At 41.4% G+C, this 27,959-nt stretch overlaps 1 protein-coding gene across 6 annotated transcripts; it reads left to right on the top strand.

Annotated features, from left to right (window-relative positions):
• Positions 1 to 766: 766 nt before the first annotated feature.
• Positions 767 to 27,390, top strand: cfap20dc (CFAP20 domain containing). Of its 6 annotated transcripts, XM_077014284.1 has the most exons (22): positions 769 to 983; positions 1,282 to 1,329; positions 1,448 to 1,537; positions 1,792 to 1,885; positions 2,360 to 2,432; positions 2,868 to 2,982; positions 3,134 to 3,287; positions 3,477 to 3,617; positions 5,577 to 5,756; positions 6,188 to 6,301; positions 10,120 to 10,242; positions 12,903 to 13,240; positions 16,236 to 16,595; positions 17,813 to 17,998; positions 22,944 to 23,015; positions 23,633 to 23,694; positions 25,119 to 25,210; positions 25,455 to 26,184; positions 26,287 to 26,387; positions 26,462 to 26,540; positions 26,625 to 26,670; positions 27,051 to 27,390. In XM_077014284.1, exons 2-18 carry the CDS (start codon positions 1,309 to 1,311, stop codon positions 25,565 to 25,567), a joined length of 2,328 nt encoding a protein of 775 aa, XP_076870399.1. In that variant the 5' UTR covers positions 769 to 983; positions 1,282 to 1,308; the 3' UTR covers positions 25,568 to 26,184; positions 26,287 to 26,387; positions 26,462 to 26,540; positions 26,625 to 26,670; positions 27,051 to 27,390. The 6 variants fall into 6 exon arrangements, with proteins under 6 accessions (XP_076870402.1, XP_076870399.1, XP_076870398.1 ...); XM_077014283.1 differs by having other exon boundaries at positions 26,625 to 27,390; XM_077014286.1 differs by lacking the exon at positions 26,287 to 26,387 and having other exon boundaries at positions 26,625 to 27,390.
• The last annotated feature ends 569 nt before the right edge of the window (positions 27,391 to 27,959 follow it).

The raw sequence follows: 27,959 nt of genomic DNA, 5'->3' as shown, positions 1-27,959 counted from the left end.
TTTAAGGTCTTTTTTGTATATTGTAGGATGAATATTTGCTTTTTTTGTTGTCTTTTAAAGACGATTACTATCTACACTCAGAGTTCATGGGGTTAAATGGGGATCAACATAAAAAATTATAGAACAGATATTGAATCCTCCTTCACCGGAATTGTATTAAATGTATAGATTACCCTGTACTAAACAAAAGAAAAATAAATAAATACATTTTAAAAATGGCAAAAAAAAAATCTGGCAACTGATACAGAATTAATTTTTATATTTTAGCACACTGAACACACTAGATACCTCTTTTGAGATATTGCTGTGAGGCAGCTAGGGCAAACTGTGAGCTATTCTCCCTGCAATCACTTGGTGCTTTGACACGTAACATTTGGGACTGACCGAAGATTTATTCATTTTGGAAGGAAGTGACTTCTACACTCTTAGAGCTGATAAGGAAAATCCTCTTGCATCTAATTCCCCTGTTGCTCATATATGGAGGGCTTGATGTAGCCTACTGCAAAATGGGGGAAATTACAGAACTGATTCACACTCAGGCAGCCTACACATTACACATAACACATCATGGGAGCTAGTTTTACTTTTTACCCTTTACAGTTTTTAAACTTTTTCCCCATTACAGTTTCTTACTTTGCCCTTTCATTACATTAGGCTACTAGGGGAAACTGTTTAAAAACAATGGTGTACTGCGGCTTTTAGAAAGACAGACTACAAAACAGACGACAGTGCTAGTGTAACTGCGCTAGCTACCTTGTAGCGTCCGTTGTCATAGAAACGCACCTTCTCTAGGTTATTCAGTAGCTAGCGTTGTTGTTGCTCTATGGCTAGCTAGCATTAGTTAAACCAAGTTAGCTAAGCTAGATAGACCCCCATTTCCATAACATACTTTCCATTGAAGTAATTAAACTCGGTGATAAGTGACCTAAGAAAACTCTTCCATTGTTTCGTTTAGACTATTTATTTCGTGTTGTCTTGGGTCGGTATGTTTGTGTTTTATTCACTGGTCATTTTGTTGTGTGTAGGCCAGCTAACGTTAGTTAATAATAACAAGGTCTCTGTTTGTGCTCCCAGTTAACTTAACTGTAAGAACATATAGCTAACGATACATAACATTTAAACCAATAGTCTTTCCAGTCAAAACTATCTAATTGATCGATTGTTTTAGTGCTGAACTAAAAAGCTCTAGCTAAAGAGCTCAGCTATAAACAGTCTCGCTAGCTAATGTTAATGTTTGTAAAGTTCAGTGCAAAATAACGTTAAATATTTATTAATAATTAGGTTTCGGGCTTCACAGACATTGGAAACATGTTCAAGAATGAGTATCAGGTATGAACCGATAATCTGGAAGTAGTTTGGAGAACATGGTATTTAGGGGACATTTACAGTAGGTTTTATGTATATACCAACATATATGATATATCATATTTGTTTGATGGTGTTCAAGGGTGGTGCCTCCGTTGAGATCTTCAGCGCACAAGGAAAAGATCCAGTGGCTAAATGGAAACTTAGTGGTGGCCAGTCGTCAATAAGTAGAGTATGTATGAGCCATTACTTCCTCAATTGTATTTTACTTGGGCTGTTTCAGATTAGTATTAGTAGGAAACAAGGCCAAAATGTATGCTGAGGACCCGTAATAGCAGAAAATTCATGCAAAATATGGCAACTGCATCAGTAATTAGCCAGTATGTCTTACACAGGCCATGACATGAAATATATATTTAAGATGCTTTTTGCATTGTTGGGATAAAGTTGTTATTGTTACTGTTGTGTTTTCATATTTAAAAACAGATATTTGATAAAGAAGTGAAAGGGTTTGTGTATAGCCTTGAAGGCAGCAGTCAAATGCACAAGATGCAGTTGCCTAAGGATGGCAAGATGCCACGTAAGTATATTAAGAAATGCATGCTTAGAATAATCTATTTATTTATGTGTTCATTTTTATGTTGATTAACAAAATCAGACTTCTGTGTTATTCCTAGAACCAGATTTAGTCAGCATTGTATTTATGAAGGGCAGGACATGGATTAAATGTAGTCATTGACTATATTGGAAGGATAATTGTAAATCACTATTGAAAACCATTTCATTTAGGTTCATATTTGATCTGGGTCTGAGAAATTGCCCATAGAACCTTGAAATGAGTAGTTCTTGAGGTTTATAAAGCTTTATTAATCAGATATTCCTCTTTATCGGAGGAGGTCGTGGCTTAACATTACAAAGAAAGGACTAATCCACATATGTAGAGCTATTATTGTCGCATGTCTTATGGCTCAATGTGAGTTCAATCATTCACAATAATGTATGTCTTTGTTTCCTCTGCCTGTCCTAGTTTAATATTATGTAACCCATTCTCTAGTTGTCTTGATTCAGAGGTTCGTGGTCCTACAGGTGAATGTTCCTCTCGGTAAAGACTTCTCTACTGAACTTGTGTACGTGTCACCACAGAAACATCTATTGTGAATGAGTGTACACCCATGTCATTAGCAAATATTGTATTCACATTTAATCAAAAATAGATATTTGCATAACTGTAATATCATCTCCTAAACAATTTAGCCGTGTTGTTGACAGGGTCTTGGCGACAGCACATAATGAGTTCTTGGGTTTGTGAGGTGATTTTAGCCCCCTTTGCCTGAAGCCTGTCTCATGGGTTATAAGATAAATGAGATTCACTGAAAGTGCACAAGGTGAATTAGCATGTAGACTGAATTTATTCACACACTCATTGATGTGACCTCATACATACAAATGCACACGCACTAACACACGCTCACCCACACATACGCTCAGAAAACAGATTAAAATTGCCTCCCATTTGCTTTCCAAATCAGATGCTATAGTTGATGTTCCTGTGCTTCTGTCAGAGTAACAGATCAAGAGCACCTGAAGCGGAGGCTGTACTTGTCCACTGTACACAAGGAGTTTTCTGCTACCCCTCTGCATGCCAGAATACCTCTCCTCGGCCTCAGACGTGACATTGTAAGTGCTCGTAAAAAGCTCTGGCCGACCTTGCTTTCTCTCACTATCTCACTAGCTGCACATTACAGGCCAGCTTGGTAATGGAAGGACACTGAAGCCTAGAATCTAGTTAAAGACGTTCTGCAAAAGGTTAACCGTGACCTGCCAACAGTGGTGCAACCTGTGTATCGACCTGGGCTCGTTGACTTCTGAGCTGTTCCGAGGAGCTGTGTTCCTGTCTCTGGATGGTATTGTGATCTCAGCCTGCTGTAAGGTCAGACGCATCTTCACCGTGAGGACTGAACCTGCAGACTGCGTGGAGAGAGGCTAGTGAAACTCACCTCAGTCTCAACACTTCCAATATTTAAAAAAAGGAAGAAAGCATATTAGGCCTCTAATTTTGGAGAAAATTTCTTTTTTGAGACTGTTCTGCACTTGAAACATTTACAGTTGTTCTGCAGGTGCAATGACACTGTAGTTGATAGGTTGATGAATAACTGTGATTTTCCCTCAAGATCTTTGTTACATGAGCAATGAACCCAAGGAAGAGATTCCCAAGAGTTGCCAGTTCCCCCCTGATGTTGAGCATGTTACCCAACTTGTGCAAAGACTGGGTCAAGCCCATCTAAGGAGTGCACCCCTCAGCTCACAATCTGGTCAGTGCCAGGTGATAGTACATTTGTCACGGTACAGCCCCTGACTCCTCCCTTGGGTGTGTCTGCGTGTGTGTTTACGTTCGTTCATGTCCATGTGTGCTTATGTTTACGTGTGTGAATAGATGTGTGTATATAATTGTTTGTGTGTGTGAATAGGCGTGTCACCTGGTCCTGTTACTGTGATGTGTTTCACTTCTGTCTTGTTTGCATTCATGTACTTAAGTGTGTGTTTCGTCGATGTCAGTTGTTGATCCTGGCTGTCCACGTGAGGTGTTTTTCTGTAGTTTGTATGTTAGCTGTACTGCGCATTTTACTAAATAAAAAGCTAACGTTTCGCACGTGCAGCCTCTTCGTCTTAGCATCCTTCTCTCGGTGACAATGTTACAACATTAAGTTTGCCCTTTTTTATCATTATAAAAATAAAAATAATACATTTATCACAAGAAAAAAAACATTTTCATTAGAATGAGTTCATTTCTAATGAACAAGCTTTCAAAAAGAAATGGAACAGCTGGGACTGAATCAGCGCTGTCAGTTTATTAATAAGGTTCCGTAGTTGTTTGCTTGTTGTTTAGTCTTAAAGAGTCTTGGGAAAGGTCTGATCCCCTCAGTTACACTTCCTGCTGTTTTCAGTCTGTCGACCTGACACACTTCCTCTTACCAGGGGAGATCTAATCCTATCTCTTTAGTCATGTACCTGTCCTCTCCACTGAACCAGGGACACTCAGGGATACGTCAGTTTATGCAGACGTCTGTTACCCTCATATGGCTGTAGTCCTTTCATCTTGGGTTATTGAAAATATGTCATCTTTTGGCTGTAAAATTGCTCTTGGAATGGCTTGATTATTTTTGCTTTCAGCGGATACCGGCTTTAAAAACAGCCTTTAAGCCATGCTACTGGCTATCATACTGTAGGTATCGGCAAGATGTACTTAAATTGTTTTTTTTTTCTCTCAATTATTCAGAGTGTGTTTGGATAACTGAAGTTTGGAAAACGGATTGTGGTTTCTTAGCAACTGTGTATGGATACATTTTGGTGTCTATTTGTGCAGTCCTCACAGTTTGTAGCCTTGGAAATTGGACTGGCTGTTAAACTGAAGTAACAGATGCTACTATTTTGTGTTCATCTGCCAAGTTGCCTTGACCTTACTTTTTTGCCTTATTTCGTCAATATTGCTGCGAGTTGCAAATGAAAATATTATGGTGTTTCAAGTCAAACAAATAATCAAGACCACTATTATAATAACTGTTGTAGGAGACTTATCACAACACGTACTCTATTGTTGCCCCCTTTAGATATTTTGACAACTTCAGTACATGCAGAAAAGTTTTGATTTGAGAACTTTTTAAGGCTGTGTGAAGTAGGCTATAATTTATACAGTTTTAAACTCACAACTTTGTATTTAGATATTTGTAAGGCATATTATTCAATAATTACTTTGACTTAATCAGTAATTACATTAAAGTGTACATATAAATTACTTAGTTGGGTGAAGAATGAATATGTGGCTCCTCTGGTGAGTGGTGGAAGTTTAAGGGTTTAAATCAGGCTGCGGTGCATTGTGTGAGTATAAAAGTCATTCGAACTACTGACTTTTTTTGCTCTGCAGGTTTGACTCTCAGTGAATAAAACAGCAACTAGATGTTTTACTGCATTGCGGCAAGCTGCTGCCTTTGTGCCCTTGAGCAAACTCCACATGCACCCACCACACACATGTTCTCTGAGCACTTTCTCTGATTTGAAGGTGGTTCAGATTTGACCCAAAACACATGTCCACTGCTGGCTTCTTGTTTGTACCACTCCAAGGAAAAAGATGAGCTCGATACTGGATATGGGAAAATGTCGGAATGTTAGACACAGCGCCTCAGTCTGAGCCGTAGACCTTTTACATTATGATATATTTGACATTTATGATGCATGCATAACAATCGCTTTGTGTTTGTTTATCCGGCTGCTAGATCAAGCAGGCAGTGGCAGGGCAGCGACTGCTCGGGGTCCTAAAACCCACGACTGCTCCCATATTGCTTTTGGGTCAAAGGTTGCAGGCCATCCACCGCTATCAGCAAGGAAGGGCAGTTCATTAGCAACTGGGATAGAACACAGAGTGAAGACTGACTTAAGTGTCAGTATACTGTCAGGTAAATGCAAATTCACTACATCTAACACATGTAGACTTACCTGCAGGAATCATGTTATACTTTAATGCTTTTGGTTAAAAGTCCTCTCTTTTTTGGAGGGCTAATATATGTGAGGACAATACACAAAATGAATTTGATTGCTTTTACGTGAAGAAAAGGAAACCAGAACTCCACATTTAACAACACCTTTACCATTATTTGTGAACAACATGAAACTACTAGTGCAGAATGAGCTCTTACACAGTTCATTTGACACCTACAGAGTTACAGTGGTGCTAGATTGCTAAAACTCTGTTTGCTGATTGTAATGTGGATATAGTGAGTTGGCGCTGCAGTTTCATTGGTATTGTTCACTGACACATTTCATTTAACTGAATGTTACTTAATTCAGCTTAATTGATTTGCTTGTGTGTTTGGATTGATGATCACAGGGAGAAGTGAAAATTTACAGCGAAGTCCTCCGACTGAGAGTGCGTCCTCAGAGAGGGCGACGTCTGTGAGAGCATGGCAAAGTCACAGCGCTTGGAAAGAGAGACAAGTCCCACGTAAGGATCTGAGGGTTATGTTAGGTCAATCATGAGTTTTATTCCATTTTTAGTTGAGGTGATTATTGAGTGACTATTGACTTGGATGTTGTGTAAATAGAAGAGGTTGTCAGTCAATATTCAAGGTAATGCCATTCGGGACTTTATTTACTTGCTTTCAGCAATCAGTCTGTGTTTGTGCCGACTTACATGCTCAAGAAAACAATTGGTTATGGGCTGTTTCCATGGTGGCAGGATCAGGGATTAGTGGCCCAACAATGGGGTGTTGCTAATCTGGTTTGGCTGACCAAAAATGTATGCATCTACCCTCACATAGGTGGCGGGGAAGTCATGTGATACGTGATACAGTGGTATTTTTAATCTACTTTGGTCCAAAATTGTGCTTAATTTACTCATGGGAGCCATTCAGAGATGGAAGGCTGAAATAATATCTTTTGACTTCAAGCTAATTCTGAAAGGCCTGTCCTATTTCTTCCAACCCAGCTTTGTGGATGTACAATATTTATCTGACCATACTTCAAAGCCACTTCACCCCAACACCGCTAAGTACAACCATTTTTACCAAATAAGAACAAACAACTCAGTAATAGCTGCTAAGATTAATAACATCTTAGTAGTAATTACTAATGTCAGACAATTGATACAGTATTGCACACAGTTGTCACGCTACGGTCCCCGAACCCTTCCTTTTGGGGCGTGTGTTAACGTTGTCTGTGTCTACTCGTCTGCGTCAGTGTAGCTCCGTGGGTGCGGGTGCGTCTTGTCATTATCCGTCTCACCTGTGGCTCGTCTCGTCATCACGTGGGGTTGATGTGGTCTGTCTATTTAATGTGCGTTCGCGCAGTGTCTTGTGCTCGTCGTTGTCTACAGTCTACACGTTGCTGTGTGAGTGTTTCTGTTCTCCGTGCGCTATTGCGCAATATCTGTTAAATAAAGTGACGTTACGCAAAGCAAGGATCCCGTGTCTCATCCTTCGCCGCGAGCCGCGCGTCACAGAACGACGAGCCGACAAGAGACACCAAACCATGCCAGGCTACACCACCCGACCTAAGAAGGGGAGGAGGCCCAGCAAGCACCACCACGCCTCTTCCCCTGCACAGCACCGCGGAGCCCCCGTCACCCTCGAAGCGATGCAGCAGGATCCGTTATGTGCGGTTATGCTGCTTCGGGCTCGGGAAGCCAGGACTGAGGAGTTGGCGGACTATTTCCGCGAGACCGCGGTGCGGTTTTGGAAGGAGCGTCACCCCTCTCCCTCCAAGGACCTCTCACCTCTGCGGGTAGGCTCCCTCGAGCTCTGCTCCACGGAGAAGACCCCCGAGAGCGAGTTCGAGGGGGCGGACTCTCCGGACGAGGAAGAAGAGGAAGAGGACAGTTCACCCTCTATATGCTCCGCACCCACCATAGATTATGGCGAGGGAGAAGAGGAGGTGGACTATCCCCACTCCGTGTGCTCCGCCCCAACCGAATACTACGGCGGGGAGGAGGAGGACTACCTTCCATCAGTGTATTCCGATCCCACCATAGACTACGGTGAGGAGGAGGGGTCCTACACCGAGGAGGAGGGCTACATCCCTCCGCCCGTAGGTCCCTCTACCACCGTGGAGGAAGGCGGAGAGGAGTATGACGAGGAGGAGTACCCTCCGTCGGAGTGCTCCGCATACCCTGAGGAAGAGGGCTCCTATACCGAGGAGAAAGAGGAGAGCCCTCCCCCCTCGGAACTGTCCGCCGGGACGGCGAAGAGGAGGAGGTTTCCAGAGGCGGGCTCGTCTCCCGAGCGCTCCCCAGCCAGCGACATGGACTGTTCACGGGGTGGCAGCTCGGGGCAGCCCATGAGCTGGAGCCGTGGCAGTGAGGAGGAGATGGAAGCAGAGGAGGCCCCTCCCACTGCCAGGTCCGGAGGGAGATCCCCGGGTGAAGAAGGATTCCCGTACGGCCCACCGAGGGGCGGGACCAGCCGTGCTGCACCTGACGCGTCCGCCAGCCGTGCTGCACCTGACGCGTCCGCCAGCCGTGCTGCACCTGACGCGTCCGCCAGCCGCGCTGCGCCCGGTGGAGGGTTTGCAGCGAGGGCAGGAGGAGGACCGCCCACCGCAGCGCCTGCAGCCCCAGCAGCTCCCGGTCTCTCTCCCCTGATCGCTCTCCTCCTGGCGCGCAGCCTGGCGCCACTGTCATGTGTGTCCGTTCCTGTTTTCGTATGTATTCCCGTATGTCTGCCTAATCTCCTTTTCCCTTTCGTGCCTCTGTATGTTAATGTTCCTGTTTGTGTGTTTGTAAATGCCCCGTTAAATGTGTCTAACGTGTTTTCCCCGGTCTTCCCAGGGAGGGTGTTCTAGGCTGTTCGTGGCGGATTCTCCACCGAGGGCGGTCATCTCCCAGACGCAGGACTGGGCGCTTCGGATCCGCCCATCGACGTGGGTTCGGGGCACTCGGTCCTGTTGGCACCCCGGGACGGGTAGTGCCCTTGGTGGGGGCGTCTGTCACGCTACGGTCCCCGAACCCTTCCTTTTGGGGCGTGTGTTAACGTTGTCTGTGTCTACTCGTCTGCGTCAGTGTAGCTCCGTGGGTGCGGGTGCGTCTTGTCATTATCCGTCTCACCTGTGGCTCGTCTCGTCATCACGTGGGGTTGATGTGGTCTGTCTATTTAATGTGCGTTCGCGCAGTGTCTTGTGCTCGTCGTTGTCTACAGTCTACACGTTGCTGTGTGAGTGTTTCTGTTCTCCGTGCGCTATTGCGCAATATCTGTTAAATAAAGTGACGTTACGCAAAGCAAGGATCCCGTGTCTCATCCTTCGCCGCGAGCCGCGCGTCACAACAGTGAGAAACAGACTCACTAAATTTATCATCACAGGGATATTAGCCAGTTACACGTTCCTAGACTGTTTCCACATGCACAAGAAAAAATGTGAATGTGTCGTAAAATGTCAGCCAGCGAGTCATTTCTATCATTATATTAATATAGAATCTATAAAATGACCAGTTTTCTTTCCATTGTGAAGGAGTAATGGAATGCATCTATTTCCATCTATTAAGCAAGTGCTGTATGGAACTGCAGTAGTCTGTCTTGAATTGACCATTATATTACAAAAATGTCACTACGTCCGTGAGTCACTGGTGCACTTCGTTTTAAAACAAATTAAAAGAGCTGATCTGAACGGACATTGCAGCAATATATCTAAGCTCAAGTATTGATAATATATTCATTCTACACTCAAACCTTTTTACAGTTATGGCGTTGGCACAGGAGTGCCCTCTGTAGGGGCGTTGGTGTGGGAGTGGCATAGACAGGTGGTTTTCTGCCACTAAAACCATGAACTGTCGTGCTAAATTGTATGTTGAAGAAGCACACTATTTAAATTCAGTATGCAATTTAAGTGCACAGGGATTGTACATACTTTTAAGAGTGAAGCCAGGAAAACACTGTTTTGGACTTGTGTCAGTACAAAGAGTGGGTCTCAGGAGGCGGTAACGTAAACACAATTTTGGAACAAAATGGGCTTGAAATCACCACTGTGCTGTCAGATTTCGAATGTCAAACACCCTGTTGCGTCATGCCTAGCATGTGCACGCATGCACATTCTTTTCTGGCTATCAAAAAGCCAGCTGAGTGGGAATGAGGAAAAATTGGCCAATGCCCAACAAAATTAGCAGTAGGCCAGCGCTATATACAACTCTTCCTTCCTGCATGAAAATGTATCCCTTTGTGTCTTAATGCTGCATCTGAGTTACAATGATGAAAACAGGGACCTTTTGTTTACTGGTTTTTGGATGACATAAAGGTCAATATAGCAATTAAATGATGTGTGCTGTGGTCTTCCTAGGCAGTCATGGAGCTGCACGTCTCCCAAACCAAGAGTCATCACAAAACGCTTCCCTGCACCAAGTACTGCCTGACTGCTCAAACATGATAGAGGAAGATGCATCAGTAGAACCACATGGGCTGGGTGAGTTTCTGTATACAGTAGATAAAATCTTGTAATAAAGTGATGGTTAAACATCTGCCTAGACAGTGCCATCATAAATAAAAAGTGTCTAGGCCTGATTTGTTTTACATTACTCAGTCAGCACACCTAAATGAAATACACATTCGATTTTTGAAGTGGCCTCATGATTATGAAGTGGCTCCTCAGAGACTATCCTCGCAAACCTACAGACTGAAAAACAAAGATAGATGCTTCCAGCTTTCTCCTAAATCTTTTGCTCTCATTCACTCCCAGAAAGGTCCACACTTTTATTTCAAATCAAGCATTCTTCAGTTGAACGCAATAAATGAAAGGCCAGAGTAGATGTCGTCTGTCCACCAGCTGCACCAGCCCTGAATGTCAAAGTGTAGTAAGTTAACAGTCCTCTCCAGCAGAGAGAGAGAAGCTCTGGCTCCTCTCAGTCAGGAAGAGAAAGTTCATTAGTGATAATAGGACATTTAGTATACTGTGTGGGTCAGGGAGAAGTCTCAGGGGTTCGGGCCAGCGTGAACTGTTGGCAATTAGAAAAGGTGATTACAATGTAAGTCTTTTCAAAAACGTGCTGTGAATCTAAATCTGCAAAGCCCTTTTGAGGAGCTGGAGTTAATGTTATACTTGAGAAGCACTTTGCAAGTGTGTGTGTGTGTGTGTGTGTGTGTGTGTGTGTGTGTGTGTGTGTGTGTGTATGTGTGGTTTAATTACGTGGCCACTGCTGAAAAGGTGAGGCTGGGTACTGCCTGATAGATCGTTTAAAGTATTTTCATTATGACAGAGGCACTGAGATTTCATGAACAAAGAATCTTGTCTTTACACAATGTGGTTTTATGAAATCTAATATCATAATAGCATACCCTGACCTTCATTCAGCTGTCACTGTGGAAATGTCTGGAGGAGACAGAAGTGGGCTCACAATGACTGCAGTCCTGTACTGTTTTTCAAAGCTATTATTGAGTGTCTAAACAAAACCCATTAGATCTGTTCCGAAACACATATCTCTGGCAAAAGGAAACTTAGATGCTCCTAATTGGGGCGGCTCTTCAAAGTTTTTTTTTTATGTATCAATTGCTTCATTTATTTCTGAGGTCACAGTGAGAAAAGGAAGAATACCTAAAGGAATCATTTGTACGTTTTGTGCTAAAATCAATATTATCTTCATGAAAAACAGCAACAGCGAGCATCTTAAAGGATTAGCAGATGGGAGTTTCGCTTTGATAAAGTTTAGCAAACAAATGTCCGCCAGACGGCTCAGGAATGAACAAATGTAACAAACTAGCTAATTAGCACCTATATTTACAACTTGGAGGGAAGGGAACCTAGTTTAACCACACCAGAGGAAGGATATGTGCAGCCCTGCCAAAGCATCACGCTCGGAGCCAAGGACCATTTATTCTCTAGGGACGAGCAGGAGGCAATAATACAAATCTTGGCCCATGTTTCACATTCCCAGGTGGACATTTCTTTTTGAGGCCGCACCAAAACATAACGCGGTCTAAACAACGCACCTGTCAAGACCCAGTCGAAGATGAAACGTCTGAACAAGTTGACAAACTTCATGCGAGACGAGACAGGCGAAATCTCAGTCTCACATGAGCGTAAGAGCAGAGCGTGCGGCTGAAACTCGGGGATCAAGCCGGCGCGCGCAGACGCTCCGTGAGCCAGCCGTATTCATCACCTCGCTCTCGCTGGTGTCTCAGGCTCCCTGCTCTCTGGGTGTCTTTTCTCTTTAATATGAGGGCACACAGACCCCACAGGCTTCCTTACAGCTGCATTTGAATTATGATGTTGGTGCAGCATTGCTCCCCATCTACTAATGATGTTGTTTGTGTGCCAGTGGGAAAGCCTCAGTACACCCCCCCCCCCCCCCCCCCCCCCCACACACACACACACACATTTGCACACTAATAGCTAATGCTAGTTTTCCTTCCCCACCTTCTCCTGCTATCTCTGAAGATGAACATATATATGTGTGTGTGTGTGTGTGTGTGTGTGTTTACAATAAACTAGTATTGTTTTAATGCTTTATGCACACTTTAGCACATTTTTAGGATTCATAAAAGCATTATGTTCATTTACCAAATGTTGCAGCATGAAAAGACAACTGGATGTGTCCTAGAAATTCAGCCGCTTTTGGCAGTCATTGTAGCATTCGTCACAGTCGGCAGTGTCGTGCTTATGCAGCTATTAGCATATGCTCATTAAAGTGAACACTGGGAAAAGAGTATGAGCTTCACTATGAAAAATGAATGACAAAACATTATGTGTAGTAATTAGATCTCTATTATTGATCTGCTTTATGCCATTAAGTCAATGGGAGTTTCCTGAAGGAGAAACAAGCTAATGTTCTAATGTTCTCTCGGAGAGTGCTGTGATATGTTTTTCCTTAGGTCATATTTTTGACTGAAAAAGAAAGGGCTTCTGCTTGGGCCTTGTGCATCAAATACTTCCAACACAGTCAATCGTGGTTTGTCGTTTATTTTTATGAGAAATTCCTTGCCAGTAAAAGGTACTGTGTTTTTCTGAAGCTTCTGTGCTGTTTTTTGTTTTTTCTTTGTTTTTTAACTTTGCTGGCATCTTAGAAGAGTTGGTGTATTGCAGCCAAATTAGTGCCAGACAATGCTTATGAGCACACCTCTGTTCTGCAGATGAGGCCTGCTGTTTGGGTTCTCCCGGGCCTGCTTCCAGGCATCTGCAGTGTCAGTCTCCATCTGCCACGCTCTCCCACGCGCGTACGCTGGGGATGGGTAATAATGACACCAGCACCACTCATCCTCAACTCGGCCCAGGCGATGCCGAAGGAGGGGACGGTGAGGAGGTCTTCACTTTCTCTTCGTGCCCTCACTCGGCCAAGAGGGGTCAGCCTTCCTGCGACCCCTTCGTGGATTTGTCTTTGGACCTCAAAGGCAACGGTGACCTGGGGTGTGAGGGGGACCGCAAAGGGGCACGCCTGGAAGACGACTTCGTCGGGAGCGAGGGCGAGGAGGTACACGACCGCATGCATGTACACGTACAGGTCTTTGGAGATCCAAAGCCAGACCACAGGAACCGTCTTAATAAACCGGAAGGCTTCTCATTGCTTGAATAGCCATTAAATCTGGGTTTCACAGTTCAGGCTCTGATCATCTCTGGGGGAGCTTCTCAGCAAATCTTGCAATGTTGAGCGTATTGGAGCATTCGTGGCCTGCACATGTGCCGACCCCTGCATGCACATAAACACACACACATAGTCCAAGCACTCACTTCGAAGCCCAGTTCACCGCTTTGACACCAATTAACACATTTATCCTTACTTCTTGGGTCCAATTATCCAATTTCAGAAGCCTCAGTGTGTTGTTAAAGTAATTTGTGCATTTACTCTACTGGGATATAACTGTAAGAGGCCAATGAATCTCAGAACAAACAGTATTATTAAACAGTGATAATGAATTTGTAAAGCTGAATAAAATCAGGGTCCCATGTTGTTTACTGAGCTCCCTAAAGTTTATGACACCACATCCTTAGACAAAAAAAGATGTAATTTCGAAACAAGAAGCTTGACCTTTCTGACATCTTTTTAAACTGGTTGATCTGTGTACTGATACTCTTTGTGCTGTTAATCTCCCTCCACATGCGGTTCCTGAAGGTTAGGCAGAAGATGAATGCAGACACTGGTAATAATTGCATGAATGACTTGAGACAAACAATCCAAGCAAAGTGAGAATGGAGAACAATAAACACTGACCTGTCCCTCTGCCGTAACTCTCGTAATGCTTCTATACACAGCACTATCTTTGGAATGTCATTTCATTTTCAAGATTTTTTTTTTAAAGCCTGCATCTTTTTTTGTTCCCAAGTGATAGATGTTAGCATGGCGTTTACAGCTGAAGCACAACCAAGGTCTTTAGCCTGATCTCTTTCTGCTCAGAAACACATTTGTACAGATGATACACCAGTAACCTTTTTTCCTCCGTTCCTTGACACACAGCAAACCTCTCCTGGGACACGTGGTTCAATTAAGCCCATGAAGAAAAAACATCAGTTCACTTCTTCTTATGAGTCTGCATTGAGTTCCTCAGTTCAGCGTGCTTTGAGCAACACATCACTCACATCCTGTCGCACTCTGGTTTTTTGGCCCTAGGGAAATCAGTCTCATCTCCGCGATACATATGTTTTGCTGCACCTAATTAGTGCTTTTTGATTGATGCCACTGACAGTTTGATTGGCTCTTTCTTTTCCCATTCAGGCCTGCCTGCCCACCCTCACACTGCTACCGCTCCACTTCAATTTGTTATATTTCTTTGCGTCTTTAGTGCCAAATGTGTTTCTTGTTCATGACTAGTGGAAAATGAGAAAAATATAATTATCTCCTTGGGACATTTTAGAACCTCGTGTTTATGTTGCATTCCTTAAAGATGACACTCGCTAATACTCTTGACTGATGTCGCTTTGCTGACAAGAAGAGCGACAACATTTGCTTAATATGATGCCTGATGAAGTTGTAAGCGTAAGCACTATAGAATGTACGGCTTATATTATATCAGTGACACATGAACTGATTACATGCATTAAAATGTAAAAGCTTTTAATCATTGTGTAAGTGCAGCCAAAACAAATTAATTTTATGAAAGTGATCAGTCCATTTGATGGGTACTGGCTGTTGGTGTTAGTACACAAGACATGATCTTATGCATTGAAGTTCATTAAATGTCAGAGTTATGGAGGATAATGCATACACCACTTGTTACTTGAATGGCTGAAGTATCTAATAGGGGATCTGTACCGAAAAAGCAGTAGACCGAGACAGACTGACAGGCTAAAATAGCGTCTTAATGGTGTCTTTGGGTGCGAATGTCATCATTAGCTTAAAGTGTTTCTGCGTTTATGGCCATTTGTGTAGATCAAAGCTCCAGCGTTTTAAAGCCCTTGTCTTTGATAGGCAACTTTTGTGGTGCTATGGTGCCCCTGTTCGCTGCAGGTAACTGTGATTTAGCTCTGGTTGTACCTTCCTGTGTCACATCACAGTTATTAGTATGTTTCATCTGCAACGACATCCGTGTTTTCAGCATTTGATCTCTTTCAAGGAGTTACATCATGCCTATTGTAATTCTTTCTTCAAAGTTCATCACTCATATTTTTGTGGGCAAAGTAAAATAAAACAAAAAAGTGTGAAGGTACTGTAATCATGGAGGGTCTTATGGTTTGCAGACAGATTCTGACTAGAAATATGTTTAAGGGTAATTACATGCTTGCTTTACTGTTAGAAAGACTAGACAAGGAAGTGGTCATTGATAGAGCTGCACAATTATAAAAGATATGTTGAATAATTGCTTTAATTGCTTTTACTAATTAATGATCCGTCCACTACAATTACAGGTCACTACACAAAATCACACAAAATCATTGTTGTTCTGTGCAAACATCAATGATTACACAGAACACTTGACTGAAGCACCTGGGATTGTTAATATTTTTCACATTACACATGATGAGTTTGTTCTGCGATTTGTTAGGAGTTCTTATTTTATGCTTATAAAATAGAAAGGCTTGATTGTAATACAGTGGTATACTGATGAGTGGCTTACATTAATTGAAGCAATTTTTGGGATTTTGAATGTCACCATTGTGTTTTTGATTACTATGGATATTTTGGGAGCAGTTGGCTTTGTCATATTTTGAGCTGTTTTTACTTAGTGGATTTTTGCTCCTTCATTAGGTTCATATCCCATATGCCATTGCCACTTTTAGCTGGATGCATGATCACATGATTTTAGTCTTGGTCTGGTCGAGTAAATGAAAATGCACTTGTTCTAAGTAATTTAGAAATTTGAAGTGGCCACTTGCCATAAAAATGTTATGTGACTCTGCATTCATATCTAGAGTCCCTTTGCTTGTTTTGGGTACTGGTCTCAAGTCTTGATCCAGTTTTCATGGTTTATTTCTATCCTGTCCTTTCTCTCTCTCTCTCTATCTCTCTCTCTCTTTCTTTCTGTCTTCGTCAGGACGATAGGTACTCTCTGTTTCTCTCTCCGAGAGCTGCAGCATGTTCTGCTCCTGCTCCCACCACTTTACGCCCTCTCCCCACCCCCAAACTCACCGCCTCATCCAGGCCCGGCATGGAGCCGGCCCAGACTCCCACTTCCACTGCTGCACATGCCTCTGCCGAGAGCCCCTGGAGAAGTGAGGCAGGGTGCATGGCACCAACCCGCAGTCTCTCACCGCACACTGCCCGACCCAGGAGCAGACCAGGGAGCAGACCAGGGAAGCTTGGGGCCGAGAAGACCAGGACTGATGAAGCTACAGGGACTATTAGAAGAACATCTGTTCAAGAATTTCCTTCTGCTGATCTGGAAATCCACAGGGTAGGCATGTATTCCAAAGGAATGGATCTTCCTTTCTAGATTTAGCCCAATGCTTACATCTTTGTATTCTTCACAGATGTCTAAAAACATTAAATTTTAGCTTTTAGCAGTCATGTGTACTTTTAAAGTCTGCTGCATATTCATATTACAGAAATTCTATCTAAGTAGCAGTCTCTTAGCCACAATGTTTGACCTTGTGTTGCCTAGATAGTTATAATCAGGCAAAATAGATAGTGGAGGCATGTAAGTTATTTCTGATGTGTGTAATTTGAACTGCGACTGCCAGTGAAAACGGCTTGACTTTAACACCCTCCTGTTCAAAAAGGTGCAGTGATAGTTTAGTGGTGCAGTGGCAAATACATTCACCTGGAAGTCAAGGCTAGCATAATACTCCAGTAAACAAAACACTAAAATCGTCATTCATAACAGATTTTAGTCTGAAACCAGGAAAATGCATTAACCTTGCAACTCCCAACCTTGAGGCACGCTGTTAGAAAGAAGAAAAAAAAAGAAAAACATTTTTGAAAAAGACTTGTTGAACACGATTGTATGTGTGGACAAGCTTTAACTAGAACACATCTTATTAAAGGTTGGAGGGGTTATTAGAAATAAATTAACTGAAGTACATACTTCAAATGAATAGGTCCACTTGAGCGGAGTGGTTTGTTTATAAGTGTATCTGTGATCATTGTAATTCTGGCTCGGCTGTTGCTTGCCCTCCCCAGGGGTTTTTAATATGAATCCATTTAGGCCCAGACTGCTGAATCTGTTCACCGTTGTCACAAATGCAAACTGCTTTTTGCTTTAACCACTGCTCTGATTCTGATTTTTTTTGCACAGTGTCCTGGTGCTCATTTTTGTGTCTTTGGAGCGTATCCTGTGCTCAGTTTTCTTATACTTAAAAACACATTGAAAGTACCCTTGCTGTTCGGTGAGCAAAGCGATGAATCAACCTAATGTTCTCAATGTACTAATCAGGCGATATCAATACAGCCAGTACAGGTCTGTAATTTGTCTTTGACCAGCTCTTTGCCTAAGCGGATCTCTAGCAGTGGGCGAACGCTCCTGCTGATGTCTTTACTCTAATGAAGTGCCAATTAGCCTTCAGTGTCTGATGGATTGGTTTCTAATTAGCTATAGCCTGCAACACACGACTGCCTGTGCGCTTGGTTGGAGGGCTGTGTTCGGAGAGTAATGAAGCCACTCGGCCTCTGCAGGTGAGGGAGAGCACAAGGCGTTCGCCCGCAGGCTCCTGCCGGTGTGACTTACATGGGACACCAGAGCATGAGGAGGATGAGGATGAAGAGGATGAGGAGGAAGAGTTGCAGATGCTGGCCAGCCTGAGGAGAGAGCAGGAAGAGGAGGAGGGCGGTGCGGGCCAGCCCGGACTCAGCGCGTCACAGGTATGAGAACTGTTAGTTTTGCGTTTAATTCTGAGTAAAACGTCTGTGGAACCCTTTTGATTAATCTGGATTGTGGCATGAAACTCTCCTAAAATTAGATCACATCATGTTTTGTAGATCATAATAAAGAGAAATATTGTGTCATTTTGCAAGCCACAGCATTTTTCAATGTCATATAGTTATTGAACACATAGTTTAAACAGTGAAAAAACTGGGCAAAAAGTTTTTAATCATATAGGACTCAGCATCCTAGAGATGCAGCAGGTGTTAGATGAGAGTTGGAATTAAACTCTACGGGGTGGGAGATCTCAAGCACTGCAGTCAAAATTCAGCTCCCCTGCACTACGATAATGACCTCTTGAAAATTTTGTAATTGGAGTCAGGTGTTCCAATTAGTTCAGGTGTGAATTTATTCTGCTCTACCATATAAAATCTGCTTTTTGACAGGATTCTGTTGTATTATGTGCAGTAAATGCAACACAGTCTAATCAAAGGAGAATATAAGACAGGAAAGGGTTGAGGAAGGAATTTCAAAGACATTAGTCCATGGCCAGGGAGGTTCAGAATGCCTACTACTCTCTCTGTATGCAAATATTTACAAATAATTACACAAGGGCAGGCCATAGGATCCTTAAGCAAGTGACAAATCGCTGCTGTTGCAATTGTTAACATCTGTGTTCACGAATCAGGAAAGAAAAAGAAATGTGGAGATGGGAGCTTACCAGACAGGAAATTGCTGCATCCTAAGTAAAACAAAACACATTTCTGACCACCTTACATTTGCCAAAGAAAACCTTTATGTCCACGAGACCACTGAAACAATTTTTCGGTGGATAGATGAAATTTTTGGTGATTGTACACAGAGTTTTGTTTGGGGGGCAACAAACACAACATCCCAGGTGAAAGGTGAACATAATAGTATGGGGCTGTTTGTTACATCGGAGACTGGGCAACAGTCTTTTAGGGATCATTGAATTGTATTGAGTTGTATTAGGAAAATGTAAAGCAGGTTGCTACAGTATCTGTCTTCTGTGTCTAACATAACGGTTTCACAGAACAAATTCGAGTCATCGTGTGTAATGGCTCTGGACCATTTAGATAAGAGTTTTACTGGCCACTTATAGTTTTACTGTCCGTCTTACAGGGGATAAAGTCTTACTTGTGCTACATTCTTTAAATGATAATAATAAAACAGCATTCTAGTATACTGTATTTCTTTCTTTACAATTTAATTGGAAGCATTCAGTTGGACCAAAATATCAAAATTGATACCAAAAATGTCCTTGAAATTCAGTAAAAATCAAATGAGAGGGTCATGTTTTTGACCTGAACAAGTGAACTTTTTGATTTCATCTGATGTGAATTTCAATATAACATCCACAATACAGGGGGTGCTCGACTTACGACATTGATCCGTTCCTACATCGCGTCGTAAACCGATTTTTGGTGTAAGTCAGAACATACGTACATACAGTGGGGTGCGATAGTTTGGGCACCCTTGTTAATTTTCCTGATTTACATTTATAAATCATTGAATGTTTGGATAAAAAAATTCAGTTAATAAATATCATATAGGGGACAAACACAGTGATATTTGAAAGGTGAAATGAAGTTTATATGATTTACAGAAAGAACCAGAACAATAGGCAGGTGCATAAGTTTGGGCATTGTTGTCATTTTATTGATTTCAAAACCTTTAGAACTAATTATTGGAACTCAAATTTGGTTTGGTAAGTTCAGTGTCCCTTGACCTCCATACACAGGTGACTCCAATTATGAGAAAGGGTAGTTAGCGGTGGCAATTGTATGTTTTTCTCCTCTTTGCATCTTCTCTGAAGAGTTGCAGCATGGGAGACTCAATACAACTTTCAAATGACCTGAAAACAAAGATTGTTCACCGTCATGGTTTACGGGAAAGATACAGAAAGCTATCTCAGAGATTTCAGCTTTCAGTCTCCAGTGTGAGAAATATTGTGAGAAAATGGAAGAAGACAGGTACAGTTCAAGTCAAGGCTCGAAGTGGCAGACCAAGCAAAAAAAACAGAAGCGAAGGATGTTGAGAACAGTCAGAGTCAACCCACAGACCAGCACCAAAGACCTACAACATCATCTTGCTACTGATGGAGTCACTGTGCATCGTTCAACTATTTGGCGCACTTTACACAAGGAGATGCTGTATGGGTGAGTGATGCAGAGGAAGCCTTTTCTCCAACCACATCACAAACAGAGCTTGAGGTACGCTAAAGCACATTTGGACGAGCCAGCTTCATTTTGGAGTAAGGTGCTGTGGACTGATGAAACAAAAATAGAGTTATTTGGCCATAACAAGGGCCGTTATGCATGGAGGAAAAAGAACACATCACTCCAAGAAAAACACCTGCTATCTACAGTAAAATTTGGTAGTGGTTCCATCATGCTGTGGGGCTTTGTGGCCAGTACAGGGACTGGGGATCTTGTTAAAGTTGAGGGACGCATGGATTCCAATCAAGATCAGCAGATTCTGGAGATCAGTGTCCAGGAATCAGTGACAAAGCTGAAGCTGCGCCGGGGCTGGATCTTCCAACAGGACAACGACCCTAATCACTGCTCAACATCTACATCAACCCTAAACACTGCTCAACATCTACAACGACCCTAATCACTATTCAACATCTACTAAGGCATTCATGCAGAGGAACAAGTACAACGTTCTGAAATGGCCATCAGTCCTCAGACCTGAATATTATTGAAAATCTGTGGTGTCGCTTAAAGAGAGCTGTCCATGCTCAGAAACCATCAGACCTGAATGAACTAGAGATGTTTTGTAAAGAAGAATGGTCTAAAATACCTTCAGCCACAATTCAGACTCTCATTAGAAGCTATAGGAAGCGTTTAGAGGCTGTTATTTCTGTGAAAGGAGGATCTACAAAGTATTAAGTTAAGGGTTTTTTTGGTGCCCAAACTTATGCACCTGCCTATTTTTGTTTAGACAATTATTACACACTTTCTGTAAATCATATAAACTTCATTTCACCTCTCAAATATCACTGTGTTTGTCCCCTATATGATATATTTACCAGATTTTAAAAAATCCAAACATTCAATGATTTATAAAGGTAAATCAGGTAAATTTACAAGGGTGCCCAAACTTTCGCACCCCACTGTACTGTACGTAACCACGAAACATCATAACTTGGGACTGACGTAACCCGAGGACCTCCTGTATTGGTTTTTATGCAATTTTTATTGAAAACATTCGTTATGTTTTGCAACCTAACATTAGCATGGTGCTATGGACAATGCTAAGACAAAGAGAGTCATGGACAAGTATTTTCATCTCAGTGAGAGAGAATGAAGTCTAACTCCATCTCCTACACTATTAGCTTAGCCTGGCAAGGCTAAGGGTGTGTCCCAATTGCATACTATTTACTAATGCTAACTAGTTTTTTTTTTATGTATGTAGGATATAGTATAAAAAGTAAAAACATGTAAAAGTTGAGAATATTAAAAAATCCATGATACCATGATCCATGGTACTAGTCCGTATTTGAGTGTGGTTTGGAAGGTCACTATTGTTCTAAAATGCAATGCAGAACAGAAAGGGTGGGGCTACTCATATTAGGATAATTTTGAAAAAATGTCAGACAGCGACAAGTTTAGAAGCAGTGGTGGCAGGGGACATTATAGATTTCTTGTTACATAAGTAAAATAATTAATACATCTAATAAATGGTTACTATTGTAGAAAGCAAGCTGTTTGAAAACCATGTTAATTTGTGTAATTTATCTTCCCATGGTAGCTACCTAGTTCAGTGTTTGTAAGCAAGCTAATTATCTAGCTAACTGTCAGCAGCTAAATTTAGCTAACATCCATTTTTGTAATGAGATAGAATATCAGGTGTAACTATTTATGTTTAATACCTATGTTGAACGTAACTAAGTTTGCAATGACATGTTGGCATAGCAACACTTCCTCACTTCCTGTTAGTATGAAACCAAGTAGCACTAACCTGCAAAATCCATACTACTATTATGAACAGTATACAAGATATGCCTTAGTTATGTAGTATTACTGTGTGGTAATTAACATGCACCCTAGTTTACTCCATTAGTCTTCAAAGTTTACTCCCATTTGTCTTCAAAGATCTGTGAAATATGTGGTTTTTGAGAAATGTGGTTCAGCTAGTTAGCATCACAGGTTAACTGACTCCTGACTGTGATTGGCAGAAACATATACTTTACCCGACATACTTATATTTTTTTTATTTTGTACTGGCCCCAGGCCATCGGGCCGCCACATATGTTCAGAAGCTCCTGACCCCAGGCTTCTTTGGCAAGGCGAGGCAGGTCAAAAATGCACGTGATCAGAAAATGTGCTGTACAGAGCAGAGGGAGCACATTTCTGGAGGGCTGGAGTCCAGCACATTTTTGTAATTTCCCTATTCAAACACAATTGATTAATTTCTAGGTGTAGAAAGCAGGTTAGAACAGTAAAATCACCCAACTGGCCCTCTGGAGGTGGGGTTAGGCATCACCCTCAGGCGTGGTGGAACAGGCCAAAATGCCTTGTAAACCATGGCTTATCAGTAGCTACAGAAATTGTTTTGTTGAGGTCACTGCCAATAAAACGAAGGCTCCTTTAGTAACTAAAATTAATGGTTCACATGTTTGTGACTTCAGTTGTTTAAATAAGCCCAATAAAGCTTTGGCAATGAAAAATGTCTGGATTGTTCTTTAAGCAAGATCTCTATGATGACTTCATAAGATCTGATCACATTTTATGAATTATTCATGTTGGAATTCAGACAATTCCAAAAGGCTCACAGCATTTATCATAGCTCTGTACGCAGTATGGGCAACTCCACAAATGTATTTTGTTGTGGGAAATGGTTTCAAGAACAATACATGTGGCATTTCAGTGGGAAAGGTTATTCGGCTTTAGATAGCTGCAATGCTTTTTTTTCCAGGTTCACCAGTGCAATGTCAGTCTGAGTATGAGCAGTGATGACACCTCTACATGGACCCAGTGTATCCCTCTAGTGAGTTGCCATCCGTACATGCTTGCATATGTCCACTGGAGGAAGGTATGTCTCACTGCTCAGTCTCATTAGACTGGGCTGACAGCATGGCTTTGTGAAATCTTTCTATTGTTAAGTGAAATGAAAACTTTTTAGTCTACGAGCTGGGTGAAAATGTGCAAATCATAAAACCAGGAGTGTTACCTACAAATGCTATTCATGATACAGCCCTTATCAATTTATGTATGGTCAACCAGTTGGTATAATTGGTTAGACTCGGGTCTCTGACTAGACAAGCATTTTGGTTGTCAAGAAAGGCATAGTAGTTGTTTAAGCTGGTGGTCGTTAGTAGTTCTGTTAACAGAGTAGCAATACTGCCATCATCAGGCAAATGGGCACGGAACTGATATACCTCAACATTCTAACACAGTAATACACACAATCACACACATGTATGATTTTGTAGGGTAGTAGTAATCAAAATGATTGCTACCATTACTTGCACCATGCAGATATAGGCAACCTCATCAAACAAGATGTAAACACATCAGTATTAGCTCCATGAGCATCAGACCAGGCATTATAACAATCATCTGCTATTTACTTTAGCTTAAAAGAGTGATCTGTGTGGTCAACAGGCAGCTCAACAGGGCCAGTACTACCAGAAAGAGATGAATCCTCTCCAACACTCCAACCCTAGGTAAGACCATGTGCATAATACTGACCTGTTCAAGTGAGAAAACTCAGCAAATGACTTCAGCAAGTATATGATACAGATAGCACCTTAGGCTTCATGTTCATCTATCTTCTATGGTTTCCCAGCAAGATCAAAAGAGTGCTTGATGTTCTGCTTGATATTTCTAAAGCAAACTTCAGTGGTTACTTCAAGGGCTTCTTTTTTTCTATCTCATCTTGAGGTTTCTTCCTGTCAAAATTAAGCTCCAGAACATTTAAACATTTGAGCACTGAAGAAAGAACTGGATGGTAACCTCTGTGACATGCACTAGTGACTGAGAGAATGATGAACCTCATTAGACAGCCAGTACCATGACAGGGCTAAATACAAGATTTCTGACAGGGGTCTTCACTATGGCGTAGCTGACCGACATAAAAATACGCTTAATCCTCAGAACATAAAACCTCATATTTAATTAAGGCTCCACCATGCACGTAAATGTAATTAACTTCATAACACTTACTTAAAAAGAGTTAACAAAAAAAAAAAAAAAAAACTATTATTGGACTGTTCCTGTAACATACAACCTATACACTTTACATACATACATACATGCATATATATGCTACACAGACTTTACACAATAAGAGGAATATATGATGTCTAGGTGATTAATTAGGCACGGCTGTCAGGGCAGATGATTATCCACTTGTTTCTGGTGCTGCCACACATGTCAAAGGCTTGCACATGTCACCTAGCTGTCACCGCTGCAGGGTGCCCTCTCTGGGAGGTCATCCTTCTCTCTCTTTCCATCTCACCAGGGAGCCTGCCAGTCAGCACCACATGGTGCATATGAAAACCTCTGATGTAAATGAGGGAGACAGGAAGGAGGGAAGAAAGAAAGGAACCCATGCTCATATGAAGACAAGCTACAAAAAAAGATTTTAGTTTAAACTTTAATGAGATCATGCTTGTGAACTGAGGCCCTTTCTTCAGTTGTGCCATCTCTTCCAACTTCAGTTAATATCGGTCCCCATATAAACAGCAAACCAATGATTGTCATCTTAGCTTTCTGTTAAATCAACCTGATGTTTTTAAACATTTGGCCAGAAATTACTGTGCAAAACAGGTGAATGAATAGGCAAAAAATACCCAGCTGTGTTAGCTTATCAACTATGAAAGTACATGCTGGCAAAGGCATTCAGATTTTACATAATTTTATTATTAATAAATAATTTGAAAGTGCATATTGTGTTAACACCATGTAATTTTTTTTTTTTGTTGAGTGTCTGGTTTGTGTAAAGAGGGCGTTTAATTTTAGTTTTATTTTAATTTGAGCTAATGCTATATAAACTATTTTCACATTATTATGACATTATGAAACCATAGCATTTTGAAGACATTTATTGAAGTCATTTGTCCAGAATATGTTTTTTTTTTCTTTACAGGGAATGGATGGACGTCCTCAGCCCTCCAATAATTCATCCCAGCCAGCAGATGACAGAGAGACCAGGGGACCACAGCAAGGTGTCCACCAAAGGTGTTACATCAATATTTGTATTGATGCAGGCCGTGGTTGTGGATCTGTTGAGGTTGAAGATCTTAAAGAACTCAACAAGATTTCACTGGAGTGGACAGAGATGATTATCTGTCACAGGAGAATGATATTTCTTTAAAGGGGACTTCACCTTGAAAAATAGGCTAGTGGAGCAGGACTGATGAAACTGGTTAGAACACACAAAGTTGGATGAATAGCTGAGATGTTCTCTGTGTGTGTTTCACAGGGTGTAAAGCACAGGAGAACCTCAGGGAGGATGAGTTTCTCAGCCTGCACTATGATCCCTGTCTCAACTGCTACTTTGATCCTCAGACTGGGAAGTACTATGAGCTGATTTAAGAGTCTGACATGCATAAAGAAAATATCTCAGTTCAAATGTGCTATGGCAGTGGACACAGAAAGAAACCTTTATTTAAGATAATTTCAATTTCAAGCATGTTGCATTTAATGTATTTGAGAAATGTATATGATAAACATGATATATGATGTATGATGAGAAGGTCTATTTTTTTTAACAATTAACGTTTGGTTGAATTTCATTTATTTTTAACGACAGTAAACGTCCTCATAGCTATATACACTGAGTAAATTGAGCAAACATTTACTTTAGCTGTATGAAGTACTGTCCAAACATTTCTGCAGTAGGCTAAGCTGCCATTTGCTGCTTGTAACGCTATTCTACTAGAGTTTACGTAGTCACGTTTCATTCTCTAAAAGTTCCAACAATGGACCAATCAGAGGGACACTTTGTTTTACGTAACTCTACCAGGAAGTAAACAACAATGGCTATATCGTTTAGTCGTAAATTAAGCTTCACAAATATACTAATCGTAGCGGTTACCTATATTATGGTTGGAGATTCATTTATCGCGTTATCTTCGGCTAAAATTGAAGATAGTCAATTCAAACGTTTAACTTTCCGAAGTGTTTCCCAACCTACGACTGCTGTTCCTCAGGTCAGTTGGTTTGGACGGCTGCACTCACAGTACGTCACCGTGTGTGTGTGTGTGTGTCCACGTACAACGTTTAGGCCATTTAGTCCCTTTAAACATGTCCAGGTAAGACTGCACCCCGGGGTGGTCGCGTCTGTGGTTATCGTTACAGTAGCTGCAATAATGGCTGCTGCTTTTATCATTCGGAAGTATTGTTTCCCTCACAGGTAAGTTCACTTCTGTTGGTACAGTTGAAGAATCTGCATTAGGCTCAAACAAAACTAATAGAACTTGTTCACAGCGACGCCACATACAGATACTCCGTACTGAGGCAGATGGAGGAGCACTATGCCGACCAGTTAGAAGACGATTCTGACGAGGTGAGTTTGTCGTTTTGTGGCACGATTTGGTCGTGATAAAAACGGAAATTCGGGAAAAAAAACTTTTTTTGTTTTCTCCTTCAGGATCTATTGGAGTGACCTCAAGCACAACATGGGTCTGGGGTTCGAGGTCATTCTTATTATTTGGTTACTGCTTTTTTAGTCTATCATTGGAATGTTTTAATATCAAATTGAGTTATTTAACTGTTGAGGAAATATAAAGGTCTTGTGATTTTTGTGATTTTCTTGGAAACTGATGAGCCAAAGTGATTTCAAAATCTCAGATAAACAGAGCTATAAACTGATTTCCACTTCTGAAGCACAATAATTAAATGCACCTTTTGCACACCTTGAGATATTTGCATGATGTGATTTCCAAGAAACCTTATACCAGGAGTGACTTTTCTCTAATTTATTTGTGTGTGTGTGTGTGTGTGTGTGTGTGTGTGTGTGTGTGTGTGTGTGTGTGTGTGTGTGTGTGTGTGTGTGTGTTGACCGTGAAAACTGTAGCATGATTTCTTTACACTTGCACCATTGACACCAAGCACCAAGTTGTGTAATCCAGTGATTTCATCTGGAATAGTGCTCTTGTAGTCACTGCCTGTAGTCAAAGTCTTTCAGTTTCTTTTAGTTTTTCACAACATGAACGTGTTAAATATCTCGTAATTTTTCCTTTTCCCATTTTCAGTGACTTGAAGGGCATTGTTAGCTTTTTTTGTGTGTTTTATGATGTAATGCTTTAAATTGGTTTTCCTGTTTTATGTCACAAGGCTTTGTGATGTCAGATAATGTGAACAAACTTGATCCTGTTGTGTTTTGTTGATGTGTTAATAAATCATGTTAAATATTGCACATTTGTAAGTCATTATAAAGAAGAAGTATTTGGAAAGGATGATTGAAATCTCACTGCACAAGAATAAAATTATTTACATCTTTTCACATACTGTCATTCTTCTGTTGTGAGTATAAAGTTTACTAATGATTAATACTGTAATAAAATGTGATAATGTGGATTAAAAAACATCTAAGATGGGTGGACTGTAAAAACAAGCTGAGTGGAATGTGTTTAAATTTAGGGTGTGTAACTCTTGAAATATACCCTGGATGGGGATTACTCATAGTATTAAAGAAACAAGATATCTGCAGTTTGTTTCTGTTCATAGCCCATGTAGAGAAAGATATTTATTAATACTGAAAGTACTTCCTGAAATGAGCTTGCCTGTTGTGTTTCTAGGTCTTGCAAATACTTTTCCATTTGTAATCACACTACTCCTACTCTGGCTGTATGTAAATCAGATATCATCAGAAGAGTGGAAAATGTTTGTATGTCTACTTTAATAGCTATTCCAGGGGTTAGTATGTTGTCAATCAATCAATCAATCAAAGTTTATTTGTATAGCGCTTTTCACAACACATGTT

Source organism: Brachyhypopomus gauderio, chromosome 8 (genome assembly GCF_052324685.1).
Source record: "Brachyhypopomus gauderio isolate BG-103 chromosome 8, BGAUD_0.2, whole genome shotgun sequence".
NCBI classification, from domain to species: Eukaryota; Metazoa; Chordata; class Actinopteri; order Gymnotiformes; family Hypopomidae; genus Brachyhypopomus; species Brachyhypopomus gauderio.
Note: the sequence above shows the minus strand (reverse complement) of the source record. Positions and strands in the feature narration are given on the sequence as shown.